This window comes from Salvelinus sp. IW2-2015, linkage group LG15 (genome assembly GCF_002910315.2).
Source record: "Salvelinus sp. IW2-2015 linkage group LG15, ASM291031v2, whole genome shotgun sequence".
NCBI lineage: Eukaryota > Metazoa > Chordata > Actinopteri > Salmoniformes > Salmonidae > Salvelinus > Salvelinus sp. IW2-2015.
In genome coordinates, this window is record NC_036855.1 from 39,163,406 (window position 1) to 39,180,207 (window position 16,802).

The following is a 16,802-nucleotide window of genomic DNA, read 5'->3' on the forward strand; positions in this document are numbered from 1 at the left end:
TGTTGGAGGTTAGGGTCTGGGCCAGGTGTTGTGCGGCCCGGTCAGCCAGCTCGTTCCCGGACATGCTGAGTGAGACCAGTGTGGTGTTCTCCAGCAGCATACTGGACAGGGTCTGGGCATGTTGGAGGTTAGGGTCTGGGCCAGGTGTTGTGCGGCCCGGTCAGCCAGCTCGTTCCCGGACATGCTGAGTGAGACCAGTGTGGTGTTCTCCAGCAGCATACTGGACAGGGTCTGGGCACCACACTCCCCCAGCCTGTTCTCCCCCAAGTCCACTTCTGAGAAGGAGACACACAGGTCACAGAGAGGTCTGAGGTCATACAGGGTTAGAGTAGAGCAGAAGGTTGAGCTGTTAGTTGTTGTTTGTGAGTATCTGTCCTATCCTCTTATATGGTATAGGTTGTCATTCATGTATTCATCCTGTTGTAATGTCTGCCTGCCACATTATAAAGATTATTCAATTGATTTGTATTTGTTGAAACCAATTTGTTCTCTCYTCAAAGCTACAATGTTTAAAATCTAATGTAATCGAATGAGTCATCTGCCATCTTTGTTCAGGTGAGATACAATCTTAAAGCATCACATTCCACTTTCGTTGGCAGCAGTTAACCTATTATTCTAATKGCAGTGTCATTAAGGCATTGTGAATGACATTTATTAGTTCTGAATTAGAACCATTGGAATTGTGGTTGTGGATTTAATGACACACTCAGCGGTGAAACAATTTCTCCCTTGGATCATGAACTGTGTACGGAGCTTGCTGCTAGCTAGACACTGACTGAATGTTAAATAGGTCCCTAGGTGTCGAGGCARGACAAGGATGGCAGTGAGTGAGGTCGGCGTGCGGATGGGTGTGGGTGGCACCGCCGCCTTCTTGAGTCCCCTGGGCCTCGGATTGGAYGTTGGTGGAGTGCCCACCTGTGATGTAACAGTTCTCCTTTAACATCTCGGCCATGGCAGCCCCGCCAGTCCCTTCCATGCAATTATCCCTGAGGTTCAGCTTCAGGAGGGAAGTGTTGGTTACCAAGGAAACCGCCAGTGCTTTGGTGCCCTACAGAACACATTTCACACAAAGACTATTTAGTTTGTTTCTCTCTCTCTTTTCTCTTTTTCTCTCTCTTTCGTCTCCTGTTGTTTCCCCCCCCTCTTTTTTAGAAATGGAAATAGGAGGATGTGCTCTCGAGAGCAGGTGTGTGCCTGTATGTGTGGGTTTTTGCCTCTTTTACCAGGTACCTATTATGAAAACACCTCACCCATCTAATGGGTGCCGGAATGACCTTCTTCTTTATTGAAGGACCTCTCATATCCGCTAGGCTTTTGTTGCACAGTTTAATAATAAAAGAGATGCTCCATGGTTTAGACTAATGAAGCAGGAGGGAGGCGTGGAGGGAGGGAGGGAGGCGTGGGTTCAGGGAATGAGACAGTCTAAGAAATTATAGTTTTGCCTGGCMAAAGAGAGAGTACATGGCTGTGCAGATAATATGAAAGATACCTTTTACCTTAGCTTCAGGCTCCAGTCAGCCAGCCGTATCAGTACATTTGGTGTTAAACAGTATCCAGAACATACGATTATCTACTTAGCATTTAGATAACAAGCATATGGCTGGCTACTGTGGTTTTTCAGTGCTGTTTTTAAGTGCACAGCTTTTGCAGAGGCAAGGTAAAGATTCATTTGAATATTCTGTTGTAAAGGCTTCATAATTCTGTCAGGATAATGACACAGCAGAGTTCATAACCGTAGTCCTGACAATTGACTTCAGTTACAGTATGACACAGAACATTATATAGCTAAGCTAGTTGGCTAGTTTTAATCTKGATAATTAGCTAAACCGAATACCATTTTTCTCATCGCTGTGTAGCCAAAAGCCAATGGTCAAAACCTGACCTGTTACAAATTCTGGAACGTGTTATGCCATACATACTGTATATTCATAGTGTTATGTAGCCTTAATGATACAGAGTTAAGTAAAGAGTAACTGAATGAGGGAGCATGAGGGAGAGACCGTGGAAGGGAACATTTTTGCATTATTAAACAGGGCACTGGCCTGGTCAGTCTTACCTGAGGCCCTAGGCCATGGTGCATCATGGTCAGCTCAGTGTTGCCCATGTGTTTCAGGAAATAGGATACAGGGACTACGTTGAACATTCTACACGCCTCCCTGTATCGAGTCTGGCCCGTCGGGTCATACGCCTCCCTCACATCTGCAACAGAACCGAGCAGACACAATACATATACTTTAGCTGGGCTTGAATGAACTTGCCTGACACAATGTCTCAAGTTTTAAGTAGAATAAAAACACACGAGAAGTAGAAGAAGGTAAGAAAGCAACAGGGTCAGTTCCAGGGTCAGTGCCAATACCATATTTATAATGTGAAGGGATACTGGAGTGGTAGGGGAAGATATGTTTAGGGGTAAGGTGGCTAGGCATCAGGAGAAGGAGATGGAGATGTGTTGATGGAAGTTGGGCATTGTGTCTTAATGACGCAGAATTCAATTCACCGGCAACAAGGAAAGCAGCCTCCAGAGGCAAGGTTTTCTGCTTGTTTATAGCCTCGTACAGTTCATTAAGTACTACCTTGTTGTTTTTCTTGTCCTGAGGTGGAATATTTACAGCAGTCACGATAACAGCTGAAAACTCTCTCAGGAGGTAGAAGGGTATTCCAAGACGGGTTAACAATGGGTCAAGACTTAGAGACGCTAGAGTCAGCACAACATTTGCTGTTGATGAAGCGGCATACCCCTCCCCCTCTCMGTTTCCCTGAATCCAATATCCTCTGCTCGGTGAATGGAGAATCCATCAAACTGGATTGCCTTGGGGGGTATCTTGTCCGAAAGCCATGCTTCAGAATGGCAGAGAGTCCCGTTGAAAGCAAATCTGCGATCGGAGGTCATCCATCTTATTATCAAGAAACTGGAAATTGGCCAATAGAATGGAGGGAAGAGGTGGGCGGTTTTCCCTTCACCTTAATCTCCCCAGGGTTCTCCCTCTCCTGTCTCTTTTTTGCTGACGTTTCCTCTTGAATTACACAAAGAGCCCAGGGCAGACGAGTTGAAGTGGACGTTGAAGCCAGAATAGAGGTTAGTTACGTGATGTTCAAAAGTTATTTTCGAGCATATTAAATGATAACGGATGCATTCCGTGCAAAATAAATAAAGATAAACGCCAAAATCCAATTTGTAAGTCGCTCTGGATAAGAGCGTCTGCTAAATGACTCAAATGTAAATGTAAAATAGTTGGGTCAGAGCTCACAAGACGGCAGCCATACAGTACGGCGCCATCCTGAAAATGGAACCATTAGAACAGTCCCAACACAGCAAACTCCGTCCACTGAGCACTTCAGACAAACTAAAGCAAACGCTCAAAGTATTTGAAAGATTTCAAATAGTATTTGAACCCAGATCTAAACCAGCCATACGTTTCTCCAACAGAGCCGCTCACTGTCAAAACATTGAGTTAAAGGACTTGGCATCTCTACATATGCCTCTGAGACATTCTAAGCTGTCAATGTGACTTTGGTCGTTAAAGTCCCTTGCGGTTGATTTCACCACGTCTGGGGACTGGGTAGTAGGTTCTAGCTCATTCATGTAACAGATGGCCTTCACTTATGGTGAAAGAGGCCTTACTACAAAGCCTAGATGAAGTCATTAAGATGCAGAACAGGAATATATGTTTGTGCAGGAGTGTGTGTAGGTGTTTGTTTCTGCCATCCCTTCAACTGATCAGTAGGAAAAGCGAAGAGGGGGAGGGGAAGTGAGAGATGGAAAGAGAGAGAGAGATTTATTGGGACAGTTGCTCATGTTCAAAGCATGATCTAAATATGATCAAATGATCACAGTGGGGCTTCAGAAATAAGATGAGGTTTATTTTCTATGAAAGAGTGAGAGAGAATATGAAATTGGAAATGATGTCTTCCCAGAAAGAGAGAGCAAGAGAGAGAGAGAGAGAGAGAGAGAGAGAGAGAGAGAGGGAGGGATACAAACAGAAAGAGCATGTGAAAGTGTGATGATCTATCAGAGATGAAAAGATTAATGTTAAACACATGACTCATCAGTTAGCCATTTCTCTTCCCCCGAGACGAGTGGCAAACCACACGCACGCTCTGCCCCTTAGCTCTCGTACACCCTTTATCTGAACTTGTGATTTACCCACCTTTCTCTCGTTCTCTCTTTTATTAAGAACTCGCAGCGCTACGATGTGCTACCTACCTCCCAGCTCCAAGTCTGTGTCATAGTCCTCATCTGAAGCTGTGATGACACATTCCTTCCCCCTCTCCTGTGTGTCTCCATCGCCACCTCCACTGACCTCTTCTTCCTCCTCTTCCCCCTCATCCTCCTTTCTCTCACCCCTGACTGACACCTCCCCCTCAGGGCTAGAGTGGCGGCCGGACCCTGACCGGGTCACTGTCTGCAGCATGGAGTGGGAGAGAATGTGGCTGAGGCTCAAAGAATTGACACTCTGATCATACTGTAGCAGCTGGTTTTAGAATAATAGTGGAGACATCCCTATATTAGAGATGTACTGTAAGTACWGGGCTGCATAACTCAAACTCTTGAGAGCTGTAGTACGCTGGTATTTATTCATGCCTTTTAATCAGAGGCGAATCAAGAAAACCAGTAGGTCTGTGGATATTGACAAAAGTAAAAGACAAGTGACGAAAAAAACATTTTCCAGTGACACACTACCAAATCTATATCCTCCAACTATTATCTCTCAAGTCAGATCCACCTGCTCATTTACCTGTCTGTCAACACTTCCCCTACTGAAAGCTTTCCTGGGTCTGCTGGGTGGTCGGCTCCCTATCCCACCCAGCTGCGCTTTCTCGCTCTCCGTCTCCGCGTCATCATCCTCCAGCACAGACGGCAGCAGGGACTCTTTGGCCAACTTCTTCCCAACGACCATGGTTCCAACACAATGGACTTGGCTTGTCTTCCACCCAATATATTTTGTTGCCTGTAAGCTTTCACAAGTAGTTTTGCTAGTTTGAACGTGCCGATGTAAATCTTACYATGTGTTAGAAATCAGTGCAGTGAACTTTTTGGCTGCTGCCCCAACATATCTTGCTCAGTAGGAGGGTCAACCTAGTAAAAACTATTGACTGGCAAGCTATTCAGCTAATTAGGAAGTTGTGGGCTTTTCACTCTGGCTCACACCCACCAATCCACAGGAGGCTGAGGACACAGGGGCTGATTTAATGTTTGACTAATTTACTTTGTTGTTAGGTTACCATGGTGCTGGATTGTATCTCTAGCTGAGTGCCACTGCCTACACTTTGCATCTCGGTGCCCGTATTGTACCAGAGTCCCTACCCTGTTGTGAAGGCTTTGAGAATGACAACAAGAGCAGGAAGCACACAGAGCTGGCTAGATTGCAGTACTTATAAATCAGTTCAATACAGCAAAGGCACAGGACATGGATTGTACACAATAGATCTCCTATACATACTTCATCTTTGAAACTGCCTGAGCGCAGGCGACTCTCAACCACAATCCAAGCTGACCTTAAAGTCCACTATCCACATCTCACTCATTTAAGATCCCATGACACTAGTTTAAAAAAACACAAGAAAATACAAACACMGTATTGACATATACTGTTAATGTTTTTTTTATTAAGTAAATGCAAAGTTCCTTGCAGTATGCATTAAAATGGAAACCGCCAAGGTTGATCAATTCCACACCAAGGAGCATATAGCAGAGGCTGTTTGGGTTGTTGGAGTTTAGCAGCAGCGATACAAACACAGAAACCCCTTGAGCACATCAACCGTCTGTCCCATCACACTGTATGGATGGAGTCACAGTCGTACTGAGTGACACAGTGCTGGTAGGTAGACAGAGCTTTTTTTTTTAAAGAGGACACAGAGGTACAGTACATCATGCATTCAGCTGGTGCTGTGGTTTTTCCCGTGCCTAAAGGATATCAGGGAGACCACTGTAGTCCTTGTTTGTTTTCTTATGGGTTCTTTTTACCAAGCAGAAGAGACATAACAATAATAATAATTATATATTCAAAATACATTCTTAGAAAAAGTTAGTTCAAATAGTTCCGTTTTGTTTCTTTGTCTTAGTATATATGCTATATTTATATATATATTTTTTGTTGTTGCACGTTTTACATCAGAGTTTTGGCAGCCCTCATTTCAAATCCCCCAAAACCTGCTTAAACAAATTAATGTGGAAGAAGGAAATATTCAGCAAGAGGAACAATTAACAGGTTTGTCTATTTCTCCCCAAACAAAAACAAAAAAAGTTCCCCATTAAAAACGTACTCTATATGCGTCAGTAAGTAGCAGAGAGACAGAACACAGAAAGCCATTACATTTCAATCATGCTGGTGGCCATTTTAGTTTGGAAACAAAGGAAGTACTTCAGGAAGAAAGAAAAGCCACAGGTTACTGCGGAGTTGGTTACCATTGGAAATGTTATCAGAAATGTCAATGACATGTTTAGAATAGAAACATGACTCAGAGCAGCCCTGCAAAGGCATGGCCTTCAAATGATGCTCAGTGAAAAGTGGGAAACAAAGTAAAAACAGTGCTTTGACACGAGCATGCGCCGAAAACCCATCAGCAATATCATTTTAATTAAGATATCATCCTTAACCTGATTTTATAATTAAGTAAACTCAACATAGTTGAATTGTAATGACAACAACCKAAAGCAATGACCTGTATGATCCATTTCTTGATCTTGAAAATGCAATCAGAATTGTTTGGGTTTGCAGAGGGCACACATGCTGTAGCATTCCAGGTTGGTGTGTGTGCAGGGGGGCAGAAGGAAGGTTCATTTKATTCTCAACAAAGACAAAGAGCATGTGAAGGTATTAAGTGGATGGTTACAGTGAATGGAGAATACACGCAGACAAATACATTTTGTTTTCGCAAAAGTACTTTAGTATTTTGTAGTGGTTATCACACAGCATTCATGGACGCATGCACGCACACACACAGCACTTGACAGACCTTCAGACAGGTGTCAGGTCTCAGTGAGGAGGGAGGAGAGGGCGAGCTGTGGCAGCATCACAAGTAATGTGGGCAGGCAGTGGGAGGTGGTGGCAGAGAGAAAGAGGGATAGAGTTACTGAGTGAACGACACAGACAGACATGAAGGAACGATAAAACCATAAAGCAACACTCATCTACTCGTGCACTGATGTCAATATGAGATTTCTGCTATTCGAGATTTCTGCCTCATGAGATTTACGCCACTCTGCCCTAAATCCAGATCTGATAAGACAGACACTGCAGGGTTCCTTTACATGGATAGTTACATACACATAGCCATATATACAACTCTGGTTACATGGAAGGTTATAATGATGGTAAAAACAGAGATCGCAAGGATATGGTAATGGTTGGTCAAGGAGAACCAGCAAAGTATAGCAACCCAACACCCAACCTCTTGATTAATTGGAAATCATGAATTCGTTCCTTACTCTTTCCCATTGTAAATACTATGCAAATGACTTTCAAGCCATCAGACAGCACCTCAATACCTCAGCATTTGGTCTTAGCGAATAAATAGGAAGGCAGTCAGATATGTACCATGGACTTTTCCTTTGATAATATTGTATACCATTTATAAGATGCAGAGCCCTCTAGATTATACGTAGTTGTTTTTGTGTGTAATATACTTAAATATTGGTTATGAGAATGTATACAAGAGATACACATGCATAGGCTTTCCCATGGCATGACATGACATGACATTTCAYTGGCTTTCGTCCACATCTATATGCAGTTACTGTTGTGAAACCAAACCACAAAATGGGGAGACAACTTATATTCTGACAGGCAGGCGGAGAAATAGACAGGCAGGAAACAAAAAAAACTGACAAGAGGAGCAGATGCATTTTAATGGACTTTCAAGGAGAGTCTGAACACTSTTGTAGTTTTGGATGACCGTGTGGCCGGAAGGTTGAGGTCATAGGTTAACCAAATCCAGTTCATAGTTATTCACTGCACTCCGAGCATAGCCTGTCTGTATCTAGTTCTCTCCCTCTTTCATTCTCTCCATTACTTTCTCTCTCTCCCACACTCTTACAAAACCTTTAAAAAAAMAATAAAATAAAAAATATATACTGGAATCTCAGTTATGAACAATACACACCAAAGCAGACTAGACCAGCTCTGACTGACATGGGTTTGGCCTTGTATACACTGAAATGCACCAGAATCAGTTGGTTGGAATGGAACTCAGARTGAATCGCCAATCAAAGCATTYTGACCTTGTTTCCAGGTACCACAAGTAGTCCTGCAAATATAAAAGTTTAGCAAAAGGTTTTGACTAACATTAAATAGCTAACAAACAGTATGATATATTTATTTACTAATATTCTCATCTTGCTCATGCATCAACAAAGTGGCAGAAATACTGGGTGCACATTATGATGCATAATGAAATCAGAAAGTAATCAATTTAACAAAACATCTCAATGTTCTTGTAAAAMAAAATATTTCAAACGTTACTACAGACTAAGTGCAGAGCCTGACTGACCATGACGAAGCAGAACTGGTATAAAAAAAGAACAAAAACAAACCCAAAAATATTTTTTACAGTACAAAACTTGGCACAGTATTATGGACCAGCTGTAGTGTCACTCATTTCCCTGCTCCACTGCTGCATACAGCCCATCCAATTGGTCCACAGCAGAAAGATCCGGAAGCCCCACTTATGGTTCTACGAGCAGAACACCCTGACAGAAACAGAGAGCAAGCGAGAGAGAGGTTACAGGCATTACTCATCCAGCTCACTTAGTAACAAGGGTTTTTTGATCACAACACGGAGAAATTCAAGTGACATTTCACACAGAACCACTGTGGCWGGCCAATACAAACCGCCATACGTTATTTTGCAGCTTTTTAARGAGGCATTGTGCAAGTCAGCCTTCATTCTCCACTCRTCTTATGACAAGTGTATATGAATAAAAAAAAGGAGGCTCTTATCTTTAAAAGCACAAACGCAGAGTGAGTGGAGACACATAACAGAACCGCTCGCTAACACTGCAATCCGGTTAGTTGAGTTGGAGCCCTTTTCAACTGATTTCTATGGTTACCCGTTCTGCATTTTGAAAACGGTCATAAATCAAACCAGAGGCTGTATCTCCAGTGTATCTACAGCTTTGCAGGTCCCTCCTACAAGTATGGCACAACATGCAAAGATGTCTTGGTGACAATTGGTCGCCGTGAAAGAACTAGAAGGGAACAGAATGGAAGCTGTGGGGGGAAAACTCTAGACTCACTCGTCAGAGTCCTTTTTGCTTTCCTCGATGTAGGCGATGGATTCTGAACGCAGCCGGTTGGTGACCTCATAGGTACGCAGCGTGACACCGAAGATGTCCTCGTGATAACGGTTCTCGTCCTGCGAGGAGAGATGATAAGATTTGTGAGATAAGATGGGCACAGAATGATACAATAAACAAAGTGAGGTTAGATAGGCACAGGAAGATACAATTGATTCAGTGTGGTGAGCTGTGGACAGATAGAAAAGACAGATACAGTGATGTGTCACTACACTGTCACTGTACAGTACAGCATTGCCTTCAAAACATTTTTCAATCGCCAAGGCTTGGATAAAAGCTTTCCTTAGTTGATCAATAAATTGGACATTTTATGTTGCAGGCAGCTRTTTCAAAATGTGTTTGATTATATACCCCTCTGCTTAGTCAAAAGTGACCTAGCCATTTTGCTCATGTGACCCTTCGATTTCAATATTTTAMGTACAGTATGCAGTCTGTACAGTTGGTTGTCTGGTGGTTTAAAATTGCTTATCAAAATCTTTGAAAGTTGTGTTTTTTGGTTTCTCTTTCTTTGAGTCATTAAATGTAAGAGCCCTCCTTTCAGTTCTCTTTTGAATCCCACTGAACAAAATTCTGAATGTGTCTGTCACATTCTGACAATCATCCACAAGTAGGCATAAGGAGTGCAGTCGTCTCAAAAAGTGAACCTTCCAAGGTCTTAAATCTAAATTGCTTGACTTAAGTTACTTTTGTATGTTTTGTCCGTCAGGTTGGTTAGTTTGTTAGTTAACAGTGTACAATATAGTGAAGCATATTGTCCCTACTCGGAGTTTGCTGATGTAGAACCCTGCGTCCTCCAGTGTCATGTTTCCCTGCAATTTGATGATCTGCTGGACGGTCTTGAGGACATCCCCGGCCATGCCCACGTCCCCACACACATAGATGTGTCCTCCCTCCTCCCTCAGACACTGGTACACAGTCTCTGACAGCTTCTCACGAAGCACATCCTGCACATATTTCTGTGTCAGAGACATAGGGGAAGAAAGAGATAGAATGAGAGAGATTTAATKAAATCATATAGAGATAAACAGGGAGAGAAAGATACAGGCTCACGGACAGTTGAAGGCAATGAACAGATTGTAGTGATTGTGCGTCTGGGGTTGAGGATAGTGGTGCATAAAATGGTGCTCCATGTGAGGAGTGAATGGAAAACAAAAACACAGGGATACACAATTCACAAATCCACATGCACACATACATCTCCCGCATGACCTCTGTCTGTGTTGCTGTGTCTTTACTGTCAGAGACACATTTTCATGTTTAACCCTCGGGTAAATTTGTGTCGCTGATGAAATCTAATTAGCATAATAAAACATCCCCATAATAATCTGTTTAAGCTAAAGATATGTTTTTMGGGATGGGCTGTGCTCAATCCGAAACACATCCTCCAATGGCGGCCTTCCACATCTGTGGTGGAATGTGGTCAAGCTACAGCGGTGTTTCACAAACCAGGAGACATCCCGAAAATTGGTCTTCTCACGATGTCGCGTCCGAACGGTTTGCRCTACAAACTAATATGACCACTGTGAAAAGATAACACTTACAAACACGTAGATGTCAGTGATTTTGTTCTACGACCCCCACAAGCGTCACGGGACTCGTCTGATGTTGGTACCGCCGATCTGCCAACTTATGTCTGTAGTGTTCGAACAGTTTGGGCTAAACACTAATATGGGAAGGTGAGTCTCTCACAAACACGTACATGTCGGTTGTTTTTCTCTAGGATGCCCACAAGCCTCAAGACTCACCTGAAGGCAGCCTGGTACCAGTTTAAAAAGTATAAATCGAAGTAGTTAAGTGCCTAAAATTAGGGGTTAAATACATGTACAAAATATGTACTATATATATATATTCCTGATATCTCTCAAATTATAGGACAGACACTTTACTTTGTTTTTCCATGTATGAATCTGTTATTCAATGCATTTCTATGGGCTAATAGCAYTAACGCCAAATTCAATATTTCATCAATTATTTTTATTTCATTTTTGAGGGGATACCTAAATGGGTCCTAAAATTCAAAATCAAATAGCTAAATGATCCTTGGTATGACCATCTTACAACAATTCCATATGTTAGCCTAGTAGACTTCAAATGGACTAACTAAATCTTTAAAGTTAACAGTACCTTTGGTCTACCAGGCTCTCTGGAGTAGGCTGTGTAGAGCTCTTTGAACACCTCCTTGTTCTTAGCCTGGATAGTCTCCTCCTTGTAGATGTGGTCTATCTGGGACTGCCGGCACCCAAATACCAGGATCATAGGGCAGGATTTGATCCCTACGGTAACAAACACATTACTTTGTAAGTTCAGAGCCTAACTTCATCTTTCACTGAACTACAATGTTGGAGTCATCTAGACTAGTGTTTATGTATGTGTTCAAGCTCTGTCAAGTTGAATAAACACAAGTGATATTGGCAGCAGTGTGTGGGTTTTCCTTTTCTTTTAAGTCCTTATCAAATAATTTCCACACATACAAGTAAGATCAGGTGAGTAAGTGCTTTTTCCTATTCTAAAATATAAACAAACCATTGCGTTCATAATCGAAAAGTTTCTGTTCCCAGAAGCTTCTGAAGGGGGCGATCCCAGTGCCTGGACCAACTAGGATACACGGAGCTCTGTGGTCCTTTGGCAATCGGAATGTAGGAGCACTACAATCAAAGTAATTTTTCCATCCAATTACAATTGAAGACATAACATAAAAAAATACATTTACAAAATGATTGTAGAAAACACCATATAAGCTACGAATCAGGCCATTTTTAATAGCACTAGCATCAAAGCGTTTTTCCTCAATGATTGTATTATACACACAGAGTCAATGTTGTATATGAATCATATACGGTGCAATCATATATTATGAATACACCATATGACAATGTTGACATTTGTTATAGTCCAAGATATTCTCCAAACCACCACAATCATAGAATTACATGTATTCCATTCAATGAGTAAAACCCATCATGCAGCAATATCACACACACAAGAAGCAAKGTTTTATACCCTCTAACAAAGCAGGGGACCATTTCTTCTGCCTCTATTCTGTTGAGCCATGATGAACACACTCCATGGTGGATAGGGCCCTCTCCATCTGAAAGAGAGGCAATTGCCCAGCATCCACTTTACTTGCGTACCTCCTCCTCTCCACTACGCACCACGCAAACGAACACTGAAGTAGAGTACACATAATGCAGTTCCCTGGGCTAAAAGGGTGTTTGTCTCCAGTGTAGGCAAATTACTAATTAAACCATCACTCTCAGCATCACTTCACACAATGCATCTCGGAGTAAGAAAAACAGCTAGAAAGATGCTTGTCGCCAGCTGTTTGTGTTTAATAACTGTCAGTTGAGGTAAATTGGTGCCGATTTAAGTCACGTCGAAGCATGAGAYATAATCTTTGTGGTTACTTAAAATGTATGTAGTGTAATAGCATGCACAAATACAAACATATAAACAGAAACCGACTAACCCAAAACCAGTAAAGCATATGTCCAAATATAGAGATCTTAGACGTTATTGTCCAGTCAACCAACCCACTTACAGTGTGTTCGGAAAGTATTCAGACCCCTTGACTTTTTCCACATTTTGCTACGTTACAGCCTTATTCAAAAATGTTTTAAATCATTTCCCCCCCTTCAATCTACACACAATACCCCATAATGACAAAGCAGACAGTTTTAGAAATGTTTGATAATTTATAAAAAATCTAATTAAAATATCACATTTACATAAGTATTCAGACCCTTTACTCAGTACTTTGTTGAAGTACCTTAGGCAGCGATTACAGCCTTGAGTCATCTTGGGTATAACGCTACAAGCTTGGCACACCTGCATTTGGGGAGTTTCTCCCATTTTTCTCTGAAGATCCTCTCAAGCTCTGTCAGGTTGGATGGGGGGCGTCTCTGCACAGCTATTTTCAGGTCTCTCCAGAGATGTTCGATCAGGTTCAAGTCCGGGCCACTCAAGGACATTCAGAGACTTGTCCCGAAGCCACTCCTGAATTGTCTTGACAGTGTGCTTAGGGTCATCATCCTGTTGGAATGTGAACCTTTATGCCAGACTGAGGTCCAGAGCGCTCTGCAGCAGGTTTTCATCAAAGATCTCTCTGTACTTTGCTCCGTTCATCTTTCCCCCGATCCTGACTAGTCTCCCAGTCCCTGCCGCTGAAAAACATCTCCACAGCATGATGCTGCCACCACCATTCTTCCCCATAGGTGTCACGATCGTCYTAACGTAAAAGAGAAGAGGACCAAGGCGCAGCGTGAAGTGAATACATAATCTATTTATTTAAGCAACGTACTGAAGAACACTTAAACAAAACTACAAAACAACAAACCGACGAACGTGAAGCTATARAAAACAAATAAGTGCAGACACTGGCAACTTACACATAGACAATCACCCACAACCTACCTAATGACTATGGCTGCCTAAATATGGCTCCCAATCAGAGACAACGATAGACAGCTGTCTCTAATTGAGAACCAATCTAGGCAACCATAGACTTACATAAACACCTACAATGAACACAACCCCATGAACTCTACAAAKAKKKCCTAGACAATACAAACACCCTAGACGAGACAAAAACACACAAACATCCCCCATGTCACACCCTGACCTAACTAAAATAATAAAGAAAACAAAGATAACTAAGGCCAGGGCGTGACAGTAGGGATGGTGCCAGGTTTCCTCCAGACGCTTGGCATTCAGGCCAAAGAGTTCAATCTTGGTTTCATCAGACCAGAGAATCTTTTTTCTCATGGTCTAAGAATCCTTCAGGTGCCTCTTGGCAAACTCCAAGTGGGCTGTCATGTGCCTATTACTGAGGAGTGGCTTCCGTCTGGCCACTCTACCATAAATGCCTGATTGGTGGAGTACTGCTGAGATGGTTGTTCTTCTGAAAGATTCTCCCATCTCCACAGAGGAACTCTGGAGCTCTGTCAGAGTGACCATTGAGTTCTTGGTCACCTCTCTGACCAAAGCTTTTCTCCCCGATTGCTCAATTTGGCTGGACTTCCAGCTCTAGGAAGAGTCTTGGTGGTTCCAAACTTCATCCATTTAAGAATTTTAGAGGCCACTGTGTTCTTGGGGACCTTCAATTCTGCAGAAATGTTGGTACCATTCCCCAGATCTGTGCCTAGACAAAATCCTYTCTCTGAGCTCTCTGGACAAWTCCTTCACCCTCATGGCTTGGTTTTTGCTCTGACATGCACTGTCAACTGTGGGACCTTATATAGACGGGTGTGTGCCTTTCCAAATKATWTCCAATGAATTGAATTTACCACAGGTGGACTCCAATCAAGTTGTAGAAACATCTCAAGGATGCTCAATGGAAACAGGATGCACCTGAACTCAATTTCGAAACTCATAGCAAAGGGTCTGAATCCCAATATAAATCAGGTATTTCTGTTTTTTTGTTATAATACATTTGCAAACATGTTTTCGCTTTGTCATTATGGGGTATTGTGTGTAGGTTGCTGAGGATAAAAAATAAAAAAAAGTATTTTATTTTATAGCCTTATTCTAAAATGATTTTTTTTTTATATCTTCAGAAATCTACACACAATACCCCATCTACACACAATTCATTCTACACCGCTAAGCCAAGCCTAGTAGTCAGCCCTTACCCCTAGTTTTGTATGACACCACGGCCACGGTGAGGTGTATCTCCCCAGGGTGGACGTCCGGTGAGGAGCTAATGGAGTAGTATCTGGGCTGGAGCAAAGGCAGCTGGGTCAGCAGCAGGGTGGATGGCATCTGAATCGAGGGGAACTCCTCCAAAACCTCCACCATAGTCGGGTTGTTGTACCACTTCCATTCCTCATACTCCTGCAAGCCCTGGAGAGGAAAGAGGAGAGGATGTATGTTTTTGTTTTGTACATTCAATATACCCTAATGTAAGGAGCCAGGCAAAAAKATATGTATCGCTTCAGAGAAAAGGAGTTATTATGGCTGTTTCTCCAACTCCACGCACCTAGAGGTTAGACATATTCCAGTTAGATGCGGCACTCACAACAAGCTAATCTCATGCCTCTCCTGATGTGATGAAAGTATGTAATATAGACTTGACATATTTTTGGGCTTTAGTCCTATTTTTTTATTTCACCAGGTAGGCTAGTTGAGAACAAGTTCTCATTTGCAACTGCGACCTGGCCAAGATAAAGCATAGCAATTCGACACATACAACAACACAGAGTTACACATGGAATAAACAAAACATAATATACATAATAATACAGTAGAAAAATAAGTCGATATACAATGTAAGCAAATGAGGTGAGATAAGGGAGGTAAAGGCAAAAAAAGGCCATGGTCACGAGGTAAATACAATATAGCAAGTAAAACACTGGAATGGTAGATTTGCAGTGGAAGAATGTGCAAAGTAGAAATAGAAATAATGGGGTACAAAGGAGCAAAATAAATAAATAAATAAATACAGTAGGGGAAGAGGTAGTTGTTTGGGCTAAATTATAGATAGGCTATGTACAGGTGCAGTAATCTGTGAGCTGCTCTGACAGCTGGTGCTTAAAGCTAMTGAGGGAGATAAGTGTTTCCAGCTTCAGAYARTTTTGCAGTTCGTTTCAGTCATTGGCAGCAGAGAACTGGAAGGAAAGACGACCAAAGGAGGAATTGGTTTTGGGGGTGACCAGTGAGATATACCTGCTGGAGCGCGTGCTACGAGTGGGTGCTGCTATGGTGACCAGTGATCTGAGATAAGGTGGGGCTTTACCTAGCAGAGACTTGTAGATAACCTGTAGCCAGTGGGTTTGGCGACAAGTATGAAGCGAGGGCCAACCAACGAGAGCGTACAGGTCGCAATGGTGGATAGTGTATGGGGCTTTGGTGACAAAACGGATGACACTGTGATAGACTGCATCCAGTTTGTTGAGTAGAGTGTTGGATGCTATTTTATAGATGACATCACCGAAGTCGAGGATCGGTAGGATGGTCAGTTTTACGAGGGTATGTTAGGCAGCATGAGTGAAGGATGCTTTGTTGCGATATAGGAAGCCGAGTCTAGATTTKATTTTGGATTGGAGATGCTTAATGTGAGTCTGGAAGGAGAGTTTACAGTCTAACCTGACACCTAGGTATTTGTAGTTGTCCACGTATTCTAAGTCAGAGCRGTCCAGAGTAGTGATGCTGGACGGGCGAGCAGGTGCGGGCAGTGATCGGTTGAATAGCATGCATTTAGTTTTACTTGCGTTTAAGAGCAGTTGGAGGTCATGGAAGGAGAGTTGTATGGCATTGAAGCTCGTCTGGAGGTTAGTTAACACAGTGTCCAAAGAGGGGCCAGAAGTATACAGAATGGTGTCGTCTGTGTAGAGGTCTATCAGAGAATCACCAGCAGCAAGAGCAACATCATTGATGTATACAGAGAAGAGAGTCGGCCCGAGGATTGAACCCTGTGGCACCCCATAGAGACTGCCAGAGGTCCGGACAACAGGCCCTCCGATTTGACACACTGAACTCTATCAGAGAAGTAGTTGGTAAACCAGGCGAGGCA

General features: G+C 42.6%; 2 protein-coding genes across 3 annotated transcripts in view; both read right to left on the reverse strand.

The window, feature by feature from the left end:
* The window catches only part of lrrc74b (leucine rich repeat containing 74B), an 18,689-nt gene extending 13,625 nt beyond the window's left edge, over positions 1-5,064 (reverse strand). The window contains exons 1-5 of the mRNA XM_070447129.1: positions 4,737-5,064; positions 4,205-4,403; positions 2,057-2,199; positions 916-1,048; positions 108-275 (exon numbers count right to left, since the gene is read on the reverse strand). Of these exons, the coding sequence (XP_070303230.1) occupies positions 108-275; positions 916-1,048; positions 2,057-2,199; positions 4,205-4,403; positions 4,737-4,898 (805 nt within the window). The 5' untranslated portion in view covers positions 4,899-5,064. The remainder of the gene's footprint in view (positions 1-107; positions 276-915; positions 1,049-2,056; positions 2,200-4,204; positions 4,404-4,736) is intronic.
* Positions 5,065-5,587: 523 nt separating this feature from the next.
* Positions 5,588-16,802, reverse strand: part of nos1 (nitric oxide synthase 1 (neuronal)) — a 76,593-nt gene continuing 65,378 nt past the window's right edge. For both annotated transcript variants that reach the window (XM_024002447.1, XM_024002446.1), the window contains 7 exon segments: positions 5,588-8,689; positions 9,236-9,354; positions 10,057-10,251; positions 11,420-11,568; positions 11,819-11,940; positions 12,296-12,383; positions 14,923-15,133. In XM_024002447.1, coding sequence (XP_023858215.1) covers positions 8,674-8,689; positions 9,236-9,354; positions 10,057-10,251; positions 11,420-11,568; positions 11,819-11,940; positions 12,296-12,383; positions 14,923-15,133 — 900 coding nt within the window. In that variant the 3' untranslated portion in view covers positions 5,588-8,673.